Source organism: Corvus kubaryi, unplaced genomic scaffold, assembly GCF_017639235.1.
Source record: "Corvus kubaryi isolate FWS band 111438036 unplaced genomic scaffold, C.kubaryi_AGA036_p1.0 37382, whole genome shotgun sequence".
Taxonomy (NCBI): Eukaryota; Metazoa; Chordata; class Aves; order Passeriformes; family Corvidae; genus Corvus; species Corvus kubaryi.
The window spans coordinates 4,490,435-4,502,649 of record NW_024581124.1 but is presented as its reverse complement, the minus strand read 5'-3'; the positions used below and the strand labels follow the sequence as shown (position 1 = coordinate 4,502,649).

General features: G+C 56.6%; 2 protein-coding genes across 3 annotated transcripts in view; one reads left to right on the top strand and one right to left on the bottom strand.

Moving 5' to 3' along the window:
- SSH1 (slingshot protein phosphatase 1) overlaps positions 1-1,821 on the bottom strand; it is a 29,720-nt gene extending 27,899 nt beyond the window's left edge. Inside the window, exon 1 of the mRNA XM_042034769.1 lies at positions 1,707-1,821. Coding sequence (XP_041890703.1) covers positions 1,707-1,772 — 66 coding nt within the window. The 5' untranslated portion in view covers positions 1,773-1,821. The remainder of the gene's footprint in view (positions 1-1,706) is intronic.
- Positions 1,822-2,680: 859 nt separating this feature from the next.
- On the top strand, positions 2,681-11,092 carry DAO (D-amino acid oxidase). 2 transcript variants are annotated; one of them, XM_042034927.1, is made up of 11 exons: positions 2,681-2,808; positions 3,955-4,159; positions 4,290-4,404; positions 4,722-4,798; positions 5,190-5,255; positions 5,610-5,664; positions 6,106-6,210; positions 6,685-6,767; positions 8,236-8,353; positions 8,871-8,969; positions 9,305-11,092. In XM_042034927.1, exons 2-11 carry the CDS (start codon positions 3,966-3,968, stop codon positions 9,437-9,439), a joined length of 1,047 nt encoding a protein of 348 aa, XP_041890861.1. In that variant the 5' UTR covers positions 2,681-2,808; positions 3,955-3,965; the 3' UTR covers positions 9,440-11,092. The 2 variants fall into 2 exon arrangements, with proteins under 2 accessions (XP_041890861.1, XP_041890860.1); XM_042034926.1 differs by having other exon boundaries at positions 3,907-4,159.
- Positions 11,093-12,215: the final 1,123 nt, after the last annotated feature.

Here is a 12,215-nt window from a genome sequence, read left to right as displayed (position 1 = left end):
GCAAGTCCCATCTCCAAGCTCCTCAATGAGCACAGCGTGGCCCAAACTGGGTCCCTGCAGCCAGGGACCCCCTGCAGCCCCTGGGGCAAGGGAGAACCTGGGAGCTTTGTGGCTCCCGCCTCCTGCTCCCCCCTCAGACCAGCTAATCGGGGGAGTCACAGGGACGTGACAGGTGACAAATAGGATTGTTTACCTGGCAGGAGTGGGGACAGAGTGAAGCCAAGGGCAGTGAGCATCAAAGGAAAGAAGTGTGGGGGGAGAGGGATGCATGGGGAGGATGTGCAGAGAAATACCAGGCCTGTCTTTGACGGTCACAGCAGAAATGGGTTAGGAGGGAAAAAGGCAAGAAGAAAGAGAAACTGGAGGTGCAGCTGTGTTTGGATGGTGTGGGGGAGCTGTGGGGGAGGAAGCAGAAGCCCAAGGCCAGGCAGAGGCAGAAGAGGGCATTTCTGGGGCACAAGAGGGGAGGGGGTGTGCAGCAGAGCTGGGACATGCAGAGTGCTGCTCCAGCAGGACACAGATATACAGACGGCACCATGGGGCGGGTGAAGTGGCAGGTACAGGTCCCTGGAGCAGCAGAGCTGGGAGAAGGAGAGGGCAGCAGCATGATGGAAGCTGTGCCACAGCAAGGAGTGGCACAGGTATGGGGTGGAGCAGGATGGGAGCTGCTCCCACAGATCTGACAATGGTCACCTTGGGGAAGGGCTGGCAGGAGCTCCCTGAGGGGCAGGAGCTGCAGCAGATGTGGGGAAAGGTGGTGCTATGGCAGGGGCAGAGGGATAACACAGGGCAAAGCAGAGCATCCCTGGGGCAGGAAGTGGTGGCAGCTCTGGGATGCCAAGGAGGGACAAGGTCCAGGGCCAGCATAGCTGCTCCATGAAGACAGGCCCAGCACTCTGCCCAGAGATTTACCTGGCAAGAGGGAGGTGAAGCAGGCTGCCCCACGGTTTAGGGAGCTCAGGCTAATGCCAGGGTTGCAATGGGGGACAGCCACGGGAGAATGGGGCTGTGGGGGGGAGGGACGGCAGGACAGACCCAGGCCTCGCTCAGCCTGGCAGCACCAAAAGGCTGGGGCTGGGCAGCACCGAGGGCTACGAGAGGAAGGGGCTGGGATGGCTGGGGGCTGTGAGGGGCTGAGCTGGGCCAGGCAGTGGCGGGGGTTGTAAGGCTCAGGGCCATGGGGGCTGTAATGGGAGGAAGGCTGGGGGTAAGTGGCTATGGGGGACCAGGGGGCTGTAGGGCTGAGAGCCATGAGGGACCAGCACCTGTGAAAGGGATGAAACCAGGGGCTGGGGGGACTCTGAGGGGCCGAGCTGGGGCCAGGGGGCTGTCGGAAGTTAAGGCCATGGGGACTGCGAGGGGATGAAGACAGGAGGCAAGTGGCTACGGAGGACCAGGAGGCCGCGAGGGGGTGGAGCCAGGGGCTGGAGGGGGAAAGCTGTGAAGGGCCAGAGCCGTGAGGCCGGGACCATGAAGGACCTGGGTCTGTGAGGGTAATGAAGCCAGGGCCTGGAGGATATTGGGGGGACCATGAGGGACCTGGGTCTGTGGAGGTGACGAAACCAGAAGCTTTGGGATACAGGGTACCGGGTGGGACTGTGAGGGCCCTGTCACCCCGCCCTTCCCCGCTCCCCATCCGCCGCCGCCGCCCCCGGGGCCCACTCTCCCCTTCCCTCTCCATCCCTGCCCATCCCGTCGCCGCTCACCTCGCTCGTGCTGGCCGAGGAGGCGGCGCTGGGGGTCGGCGAGCGCTGCAGGGTGACCAGCGCCATGGCTGCGGCTGCGGGGCCGCGGCCGCCTCCCCCTCACGCCGGGAAGGGGCGGGGCCGGGCCGGGGCCGGGGCGGGGCCGGCGGGGATGGAAGGGGCGGGGTCCGCTCGGTGGGCGGGGCCTGTTGGGATGGGCGGGGCCTCCGGGCCCATCCCGCCCCCAAATCCCGCCCCGTCCCACCCCAGCGTCTCATTCCATGGGCAGGGACACCTTCCACTATCCCCGGTTGCTCCGAACCCCGTCCGACCTGGCCTTGGATACGTCCAGGGATGGGGCAGCCACAGATTCTCTGGGCAACCTGTGCCAGGGCCTCCCCACCCTCACAGGGAGGAATTTCTTCCCAATATCTCATCTAACCCTGCTCTGTGGCAGTAGGAAGCCATTCCCCCTTGTCCTGGCACTCCAGGCCCTTGTAAATAGTCACTCTCCATTTTTCCATCAGGCTATCTTCAGGTACTGGAAAGCCACAGTTAGGTCCCTCTGAAGCCTTCTTTTTTCCAGGCTGAACAATCCCAATTCCCTCAGCCTCTCTTCCTACCCAAAAACTGAGCCAGAAACACCCCATTTTTCCAGATCCCACAGGAATCTTGTGTTCAAGAAGTAACTGGATGTGGCATTAGTGCTCAGGTCTAGTTGACAAGATGGTGATCAGTCAAAGGTTGATCTCAGTGATTTTTCCAACTGAAATGATTCTGCAAATCCAGGCGTTGGGAAGTCATAAAATCATGGACATTGGAAAAGACCTCCAAGACCATGCCCACTAAACACATCCCTGTGTCCTGGTCTGCCAGTGGTCACCATGGAGATGAGTGTCAGGGATGGCGTTTTGCCACCGATGGTGGTGACCCTGTTTTCCGTGACTTCAGGGCCGCCTGCCAGTGGCACCACGTGGGAACTCCACCTCCCTGGGACCAGAGCAGACTTTGGCCCTGCTCTCCTGAACACTCAGACCTTGCCCTGCTGGGCTGTAAAACAACTCTGACTCTGTGAAGCCTTTGGACACGGCAGTGCCTGCTCCGGGGACCCTGCACTCTGCAGGTAACTGGTGAAATGTGTATTTTCTTTATTTTTTGGTGGATCCTTAGCTGGTGCTGCAGGGGCAGCCGGGGTGACTCCCTGTCCCAGGTGGAGGAGGTGACCTTGGTTCCTGTGGGTTATAAAACCACGGCAGATGGGAAGCAGCTCCTGCTGCGCCGTTCCGATGATTCGTCCCTCCATCCCGGCAAATGTCAGTCCTGCTGTTATCACAGCAGAGATGCTGGACTTCACCTTGTCCAAAAAAACCCTGTGAGCTGGAATTTATTCCTGCTCCGAAAACCAGCCAAGGATCTGCACCCCCCAGCCCTTCCCCCAACTGGTCTTTGTCCGCTCCCTGCACAGGCAGTGACCACGAGCTTTTCCAAGGCAGGAAAGCGCTGTCAACAGGGAATCAGAGGATGGAGAGGGGCTGCAGCCCCTCTTGGCAGCTGGAATTTACCCACAGCCATTCTCCTAGCCCTGCCCAGAAGGGTTTGGGGTGGTGGCACAGCCACCCTCTCGTGCAGCCCCGAGGGTGACAATGGTGTGAGGATCCAACCTTGCACTCATCACCCCTGGCATTGCTGCCTGGAAAATGCCTGCTGATTCCCATCTGGTTTATCCATGCTCACCTCTTGCCTCCAGCCTGTGCCAGTGGCTGGGTAGGATTGTGAGCAGGTCAGAGTGGGTTTGGGTCACTGGGAATGGAGGGTTCATGGTGTCCCTCAGGAGATGGAGCTGTGGTGGGTGCTTCAGCATCTCCCTGGCTGCTCAGCCCGTGGCTGGTGGGAGGCAGAGGAGGATCCCAAGGCTGTGCCACCCTGTCCCGGGGCACGGCACACCTGGAGCTCCTTGTGCCACGTGAGGAGTGCAGCTGTGGCAGCTGAGCTGCAGCTTTTCTGCTGGCACAGCCAGGGATGGAGACACATTCCCCAGCCACTGTGAGGAACCACAACCACCCCTCCATGCTTCCAGTGACTGGTCAGAGCTCGAGCAGGACCTGGGAAGCTTTATAAGGAATGCATGCAGACGCACCATGAGGACCTCAGCCCTTCCCTGCTGCTCCAGCAGTGGAGCTGAGGCTCCTGCAGGAGCTGATGTTCCCCCTGATGTTCCCAGCTTGTCCAGCAGCCCCAGCACTACCCTTGGAGCCCTCCTCCCCTCCAGGAGCCGGAGCCATGCGCGTGGCCATCATCGGAGCCGGGGTGATCGGGCTCTCCAGTGCCCTGTGCATCCATGAGCAGTTCCACAGCCTGGTGCCTTCCCTGGAGCTGGAGGTCTACGCTGACCACTTCACCCCCCACACCACCAGCGACGGGGCGGCCGGGCTGTGGCAGCCCTACCTGAGTGACCACGGCAACCTGCAGGAGACGTAAGGCAGGAGAAGGAGGAGGAGGAGGAGGAGGAGGATGGTGCTGTGTCCCTCTCTGTGTGTCCCATGAGCTGACCTGGCACAGCTCCATGGGGCTGGCAGAGCCACCACTCTCCCATTCTCATCACAGGCTCTGGAATAAAGAGACGTTCGATTACCTCCTCGGGCACCTGCACTCCCCAGCAGCCAAGGAAATGGGACTTTTCCTCATTTCTGGCTACAACCTGTTCACAGAGCCGGTGGCGGTAAGCAGCAGGGCACAGCCAGGGCTGGGAAGGGCTCCAGCTCAGTCTGGGGTGGGCAGGGCTGTGCTTCTTCCCTGCCAGTGCTTCCACATTTCCACGTTTGCCTCGTGACAGTGCCTGGGACACAGTGTTTTCTGTGCTCCCGAGGCAATACTGGTGTGAGGAAGGGCTGAGCCCTCTGAGGGTGGGAGGGACAGAGCCCCTGCACATCCACCTGTGTCCCTCTGGGATGGGCTGTGTCCCGTGATCCCCCCACCACTTCTGTCCCCCAGTGATCCCGGTTCATTCATAATCTCAGAACTCTTTCCCTGCTGTAGGACCCATCCTGGAAGAACATTGTCCTGGGATTCAGGAACCTGACACCAAAAGAACTCGAACTCTTCCCTGGTTACAGGTATTTTTCAGTCTGTTTTCTGGAGACTCAGGTAGGACAGTCCTGGACACCTCCTGGGTACATCCCTAGCATGGGGCAGTGGGATAAGGAACTGCAGGCACAGAAATTTCCTCACTTCTTAACAGCTACTTCCTTTAAAATAAGTAGGAAACAGCTCAGAGGGCCAAAAAAGCAGCAGCCCAGCACAGAAACCATTCCAGCTCCTCTCTTACCTCACCAAAGTGGGGGAGGAAAACCAGCAGAAGGCGTCTTATGCTGGAAAAAGGGGGGGAAATCATGCACTCATTGTGTGAGGAGGATCCCACAGGGATCCAGATCCGCAGTGGCTCTCGGGAATGTTGGGGCAGGAGGCTCCTGTAGGTCCTCACAGCTTCCTCTCCTCCTGTTTCAGCCATGGCTGGTTCAACACGGCGCTGATGCTGGAGGGCAGGAGTTACCTGCCCTGGCTCACCAACAGGTGAGTGCTGCTGCTCCTGATTCCACCTCTGGCTGCAGGTGTGGATTTTCATCCTGCACACCAGGATAGGGGAGGCAGAGATGCATCCCTGGGAAGTAGGGAAGAGGGTCTGGAATTCCTGCTCATTGCCCCAGCGGGGTATCAGTTTCCCCACTTTAACAGTGAGCCCAGGAGTGGATTTTTGCATGACAAAAATGAAGGTAATGGGATACTTGGAGCTGCATCCAAGTGCTTTTGTCTTTGGAAGAATTTGGGGCTTGATTTTATTCCTGTAGTTTCTAAAGCTGAGCAGGTGTCCTGGTATTGAACATTCGCTTGTAATTTGCCAGTAACAAATGAACTTGTGCTTCCCAGGCTGACGCAGAGGGGAGTGAAGTTTTTCCATAAGAAGGTTGAGTCTTTCCAGGAGGTGAGTGGGGATGTGGAGCCAGGGCAGAGGGCACAGCCCCATCCCAGAGTGGAGAAGCAGCACCCAGCAGGCAGGTGCTGCTCTGGGATATTCCTTGGCATGAGTGATGGGCCAAGGGACAGCAGCAAGGCTATGGCAAGATCCAGGAAATAAATTCTATCAGGAAAGATAAAAGGTCTTGAGCATTGAGGGACGGTTGATGGAGGATGGGGTAGAGCAGTTATCCAGCATGGATTGGCAGCTTTCCCTGGAATGGCTTGGTGGCACACATGGGGTGTCAGCAGGAGCTGGCTGGGGAAGCTGTGTCCTGGATCTGGCCCCTCCAGTTTATCCATTTCCTGACGGTTGGAAAGAGCACTTGGCTGATTTGGAAGCAGGAATGTTGTGCCTCTGTGGCAGCATCCCCACGTGCTGCTCCCAGCCGTGTCCCTCTCTCCTCAGCTGTTTTCCCAGGGTGTGGATGTGGTGCTGAACTGCAGCGGGATGCGTGCGGGGGACCTGCAGCCCGACCCGGAGCTGCAGCCCGGCCGGGGCCAGATCATCAAGGTGAGCTGGGGCAGGCCTGGGGGCTTTCCAAAAACCCATCTGTTACCATGAGGAGTGGGAAAAACCATGGGCTTGTGGCTGTACTCACACTGGGATCAGGTCCTGATTCCCAGCAAACACTGCTCATGTGAAACCAACCAGGATCCCATTCCCGGTTCAGCTGTGGGAACACCCTCAGTCTCCAGACTGTTTCTCCATAGGGTGAGGACTGGGGGAGGTCAGAGGCACAATGCTGGCAATAAAAAGACATAAAATCTTTGGGACAAGAGGATGATTATTTGGGGAAACACAGATTCAGGCGAGTAGGAAGCTGCTCTCTACCTGCACTCCTGTCTTCTTCTCTTCCTAGAGAAGAGAGCACAGGGAACACAGAGCTCAGGGAGGGTCCCACATCCAGACCCCCGTGTCCCTCCCGCTGCCCCCTAAGCCTGGCACCCACTCTCCAGCTCTGACTTCCTCCCCTTTACCTCCCAGGTCCTGGCCCCATGGGTGAAGCATTTCATCATCACTCACAACTTGAAATCCGGGATCTACAACTCACCCTACATCATCCCGGGGTAGGTGACAGAGGCCGAGGCAGGGCTGGCTGCCGCTGGTGACATTCCTCTGTCAGTGTCCCCAAAGCCCTGGCTGGGACAGGCTCCTGCTGCTGCCTGCCAGGCCTGGCTTCATCCCTGGTGCTTTCCTTGGCTGTGTGGGAGGAGAGCAGAAGGATGTGGGCAGCAAAGTGAGGGAGCTCCTGGTCAGTACAGAGAGCATCCTGCACCCCGGGGCTTCCATGTCCTGTCCTTTTCCAAGGACCAAATCCCACCAAAGCAAACTCAGTCCTGGCCAAGTCCCCAGACAACCAAACACTGACAGTGGAGTGGATGTTTTGGGGGAGATCTTTTGTTTTCACATTTATAGCCATTGTTATTATCAACGGTGTGGACCAAACTGTGCTGCAGCAGCTCAGGGTGGGGAAAGGCACGGCTGATCCATGTTCCCATAAAAACAGGGCAGGAATTCTTTTACTTTAACAAAACCACCCTGGGAAAGCTCAGCCTTCCCCTCACTGTCCCCTGAGCTGCTGGTGAGCCTGGGGGCATCCTGTTGGGTTTATCATAGAACCATGGAATATCCTGAGCTGGAAGGGACCATAAGGATCGAGTCCAACTCCTGGCCCTGCTGTGGGATAAATAAATCCATCTGCTCTTCATCCCAGCTCTGCTTCCTCCCGAGGGCCTGCAGCCACCCTGCTCTGGCAATGGAGAGGGGGTCTTTAAGCTGGAATTTGAATGCTGCATCTCTGGCACTTGGTATTGTCCTAATATTTCAGGCTTAGGCAATAAGCCAGGATGTAAACAGGAGCTTTGCAGGCTCACAGCCCCTATTCTGAGTGATTCCCAGTCACAGTCCCAGCCACGGATGAATTCCTCTGCCTGTGCTTGTTTTAGCTCGAGCTGTCAGAGCTGGGCACCAGGCTGATCCCAAAGGAAGAGCTGGATCCAGTGCTCACATGGAGGACACCCCTTCCCTGCTGGAGAGCTCAGCCCTGGAGGGTCCCTCCTTCTGCTTTTGTGCTTCCCAACAATCAAACAAGGTTTTGGAAGGGTCCAGCCAGTCCAGACCCCTCCAGGCCCCCCTCAGCCTTAACCTGCCTCTTGTCCTCTGTTAATCCACAGGAGTTTGAGGCAGCAGCAGCACCAATCTGTTCTGTGCTCCCCTCTGGAGCCATCCCATTCCTTCCAGCTCTTCCTGAGCCAGGCAGGAGCAGACCTGTTTGATAAGGATGGAATGATCTGTCTGCTTTGCCCAGACAAGGAAGGGCTGACAGGATTTAATGAGTGGCTTGCTCACGAGCAGACGTGCAGGCATTGCTCTCCGCCTGCTCCGTGTGGGAGTTTCTCCCACAGGGATATTTTGCAGGCTCAGGGTGCAGCAGGATCCAACACCACACTCACACAGTGTCCCTCCATGTGGTGGCCCCCAGGGGACAGCTGGGGACAAGTCACCACCGTGTGTCTCCTTTGGCTCCCGGTGCAGGAGCAAGTTCACGGTCCTGGGAGGAATTTACCAGCACGGCAACTGGAGCGAGGAGAACAGTGCCAAGGATCACAAATCCATCTGGGACAGCTGCTGCCGGCTGCTCCCGACTCTCCAGGTGGGTAATCCGACTGCCAGCATGGGGCATGGGCAGCTGAGAGGCTCGGGATGTGGGAATGGGCGCTGGGACAAACCACAGCACCTTGATGTTTCCATGAGTCGGGGTTCCCGTGTGTCCATCACAGACACCTGGGGCTCTTCCACCTGGCTGGGGCTGGCACTGAGACAAGGTTTGTAGGGATAATAGTCACTCATGTAGCTGCTAAAAAGTAGAAGCAGAGCTTTGGGAGGTTCCAGCCCTTTGGTTGTGGTGTCCCCACACCTCTAGAGAAGGGCTGTGTGGGGTGAGACTGGTTTGTGTCCACTCCCAGTGCTGCTGTTATTCCCTGGATTAGCAGGAAAGGTGGTGTGGCGCTTTTGCCTCAGCACTGTGATCCCAAATTGTTCTGCCTGGAGCTGCTGCAGGATGGGGAACCCCCTGTCCCCACTCATCTCAGGGCTCACCTGGTGCTGTGGGGTTTGGCTGGTGGGATTCCAAGGAATGCTGTGCAGCGCTGATGTGCTTTTGCTTGCAGAAGGCAAAGATCGTGGAGGAGTGGAGCGGCCTGAGACCAGCACGGCCCACGGTCCGCCTGGAGCGGGAGAGCATCCGCCTCGGGAATCTCCAGGCAGAGGTACCTGCACAGCCCCGGGGGTTGAGTGTAATTAATGACTGTGTTAATTGTGCCCGGGGCAGTGATAAACAAGCCCTCGCTGTCCCGTGATTGTCCCTCGCTCCATCTCCCCATCAACAGCAAGGGAGTCTTTGAGCCCAGGGATAAACATCAGAGATTCTGAAACAAATTATTGATGCGACTGCCCCATCCCTGGAAGTGCTCAGGGATCGGTTGGACAGGGCTTGGAGCAACCTGGGCAAGCAGGAGATGGCCCTGCCCGTGGCAGGAGGTGGGACAAGATGGGCTTTGAGGTTCCCCCCAACCCATCCTGGGATTCTGTGGTTCTCCCCCAGGTGATTCACAACTACGGCCACGGTGGGTTCGGGATCACCATCCACTGGGGCTGTGCCATGGCAGCAGCGCGGCTCTTTGGGAGCATCCTGCAGGAGAGGAAGCAGCGGGCCAGCCCTCCAGGGCCCCGCTTGTGAGCACCTGCTCCTCTGGAATATGTGACAAGAGTAGCTCAGGAATCACAGCAGAATGATGGGATCAACACAGGGATACACACGGGCTGCTCCACCCTGCTCCAGCTCTGGCTCACAGCATCTCATTTCCAGGTTGCCGCCATTCTCCAGATGGCTCCGCTCCCTCCACAGCCTGCCTGGAGGAAGGGCTTTCAAATATGCACTAATTATCCATGGCAAAGTGCACCAAGTGCTGTCTGGGATCAGGCTGCAAAGGGCAGGCAGGGTTCAGCTGAACCCTGGACACTCCTGCAGTTCATCTGCACCAAGGGACGGGATCTGAAACGGAGCTGGGGACACCTGAGGTCTCTGCTGGCTGCTCCAACACCCAGTGTGTAATTAGATTTACAGGCTCCCCTCCAGGAGGCAAAAGCTCCTTAGTAGGAAGAAGCTCTGAGGCTCCCAGGGGAGTAGCAGCAGCTCTGGGAGCACGTGCCTGGGTTACACCAGTTTTCCTCACATTCCTGCCAGGACAAAGCTCGGGCCGCAGCACCTGGTTAGTGTAGCTGGCCCCAGACAGCAGCACTTGCCTAAAATGGCCTTTCCAAACGACGTTTTTAGCAACAAAAGCAACTTGTTCCAACCCCGTGGAACTTGCCAGACTCTATATATAGCAGAGAGCATAAGAAAATAGCTCTTCTTGTCCCTAAAACTCCCACGGGCTCCTCAGCTTCCCATTTCTCCCAGCCGTGGGACACAGCTCAGAGAGAGGGGCTGGCTGGGGAAGGGCTGTGCATCCCAGAGGAGGAGCAGGGCTTTTTGGGGTGTTCAGGGATGCTGTTGGGGCACTGTTCTGAAGATGCAGCCTGGCTGATTTTCCCATGCCATGTGCCTTTCCTGCTCTACAAAGCATCCCAGACAGGGATGGTCGGGAAGCCTCAAATCCAAAGGCTGTTCTGAGCCCAGCACAGTGCCTGGCTCGCTCTCCTGTGTGGATAAGCCAAGTGTTCCTTACTCATCCATGATGCAGCTCCTCTCTCCCCATGACTTCATGTGCCAGGAATAGCTCAGCAGCCTGGGCTGTGCTGCAGCCGCACCTCGGGAATGGGGGATGCCCAAGTGAATCTCTGTGCTGTGCTTGGGGAAATTGGGAGCTGGACAGGGGAAACTGGGAGCCACTGCCATGCCCAATCTGTCCAAAGAATTCCCAACTTCCCTGGTAGCTCACCTGAGATGTTGCAGTCAGTGGGTAAGATCAGAAGAAGGGTTTGGAAAAGGAAAACAAGGGCTGGAGAAAATTCCCCGCTGATTAATGCTGAATCTGTGATCCCACCTCAGGAGAAGCCATTGAGGGGAACTGGATCCCCTTGGTTTCACTTGTTCCAAATAGGAGACATTCCAGGAGCACGTTCTCCGCTGTAAAGCCAGCCCCACGTAGGTGATTTTGGGAAAATTCCGCTGGACAAGCAGGGATGTAGGAAATCATCGCACACCTGGCACCAAGCAGCTGATTGTTGTGATCTCAGAGCCTACAGGAGCCACTGCCCTGTGATCTCCCATGGCCCCTTGGCACACAGGAATGAGCAGATTTGTAATTTTATTTGCAGGTTAATTCTGTTTGTTTTCTAAAGGCCGCAATTTCATCGGTGTGACCAATAAAGGGAATATTCAAATCTCTGGTGCGTGATGCTTCTTCCTCTTAGTGATGGCACAGGAAGGGCCTCAAATGCTGATTCCATAGAAAAGTCCCAGCAGATCATCATTCCATGTCTCCACACACATTTTTCCTAAATATTTCATCCTGGAGGAGTAGGAGTCATCACCCCAGATTCTGAGCAGACCAGGGAACCTGGAATATCATCGTGTGAAGGTCTGTGGTTGCTGACAGTGCCCAGAGCATTAAGAACTCACAGAAATCACAGAATCATGGATTTGAGTGGGAAGGGACCTTAAAGCTCATCCAGTCCCACCCCCTGCCATGGGCAGGGACACCTTCCACTATCCCATGGTGCTCCAAACCCTGTCCAACCTGGCCTTGGACACTTCCAGGAATGGGGCAGCCTCAGTTTCCCAAGGCAAACTCCCCACCGAGGGATTGAAGTTCACTCCTGAGGCCAGGGAGAGGTCAGGGAAGGGGGTCTGGGCAATTCCTGCAAGACCTTTGATGCACACAAAACACCACCTCCCGTGTCCAGTGTCAGCACATTTTAGGAACTCCCAGTTCTCCACAAGGATCTCCCGTGACCCAGAACAAAGCTGGAAGCACATCAAGTACCAGGGAAGTGAGCAAACAGCAGCTCACTCCAGGAGCTTTTGGACAACAGTCTCAGGCACAGAGTGGGATTGTTGGGGTGTCTGTACAGGGCCAAGAGTTGGACTGGATGATCCCTGTGGGTCCCTTCCAGCTCAGGATATTCCATGATCATGAGAATGAGCTTTAGAAATGCCTGAGGGTGCCAAAAAGTAACCACGGAAGAAGGAATATTCCCCCCAGCATTGCTTCAGCCACACAAACCCTTCTAGTTCCCAAGTATTTCCATTCCCAGGAACAAGGCTCTGCATCCCAGGCTGGGAGAAGGAAGCTGGATGCACTCTGGGATGAGAACACCCTGCATTAGCATGAGAAGGATTTGCAGCTCATTAGTCATTTTGACTCATCCTTGAACCACCCCCTGCCTGTAAATTATTGGACATCAAAATAAGAACATCAGTGACAGGGCAGAGGAAAACAGGGTTGGGCACTTAATTATGGTTTAGAAAAATGATAGGGAAATGAAAGGTTTATATTAAAATGTAAATT

Excerpts from the sequence above, each read along its gene's own strand:
- DAO (XM_042034927.1), top strand. The coding sequence starts at position 3,966 with ATGCGCGTGGCCATCATCGGAGCCGGGGTGATCGGGCTCTCCAGTGCC. Across the intron at positions 6,211-6,684 it reads GCCGGGGCCAGATCATCAAG|GTCCTGGCCCCATGGGTGAA; the intron begins GTGAGCTGGGGC and ends TTTACCTCCCAG. Across the intron at positions 8,970-9,304 it reads TCGGGAATCTCCAGGCAGAG|GTGATTCACAACTACGGCCA; the intron begins GTACCTGCACAG and ends GTTCTCCCCCAG.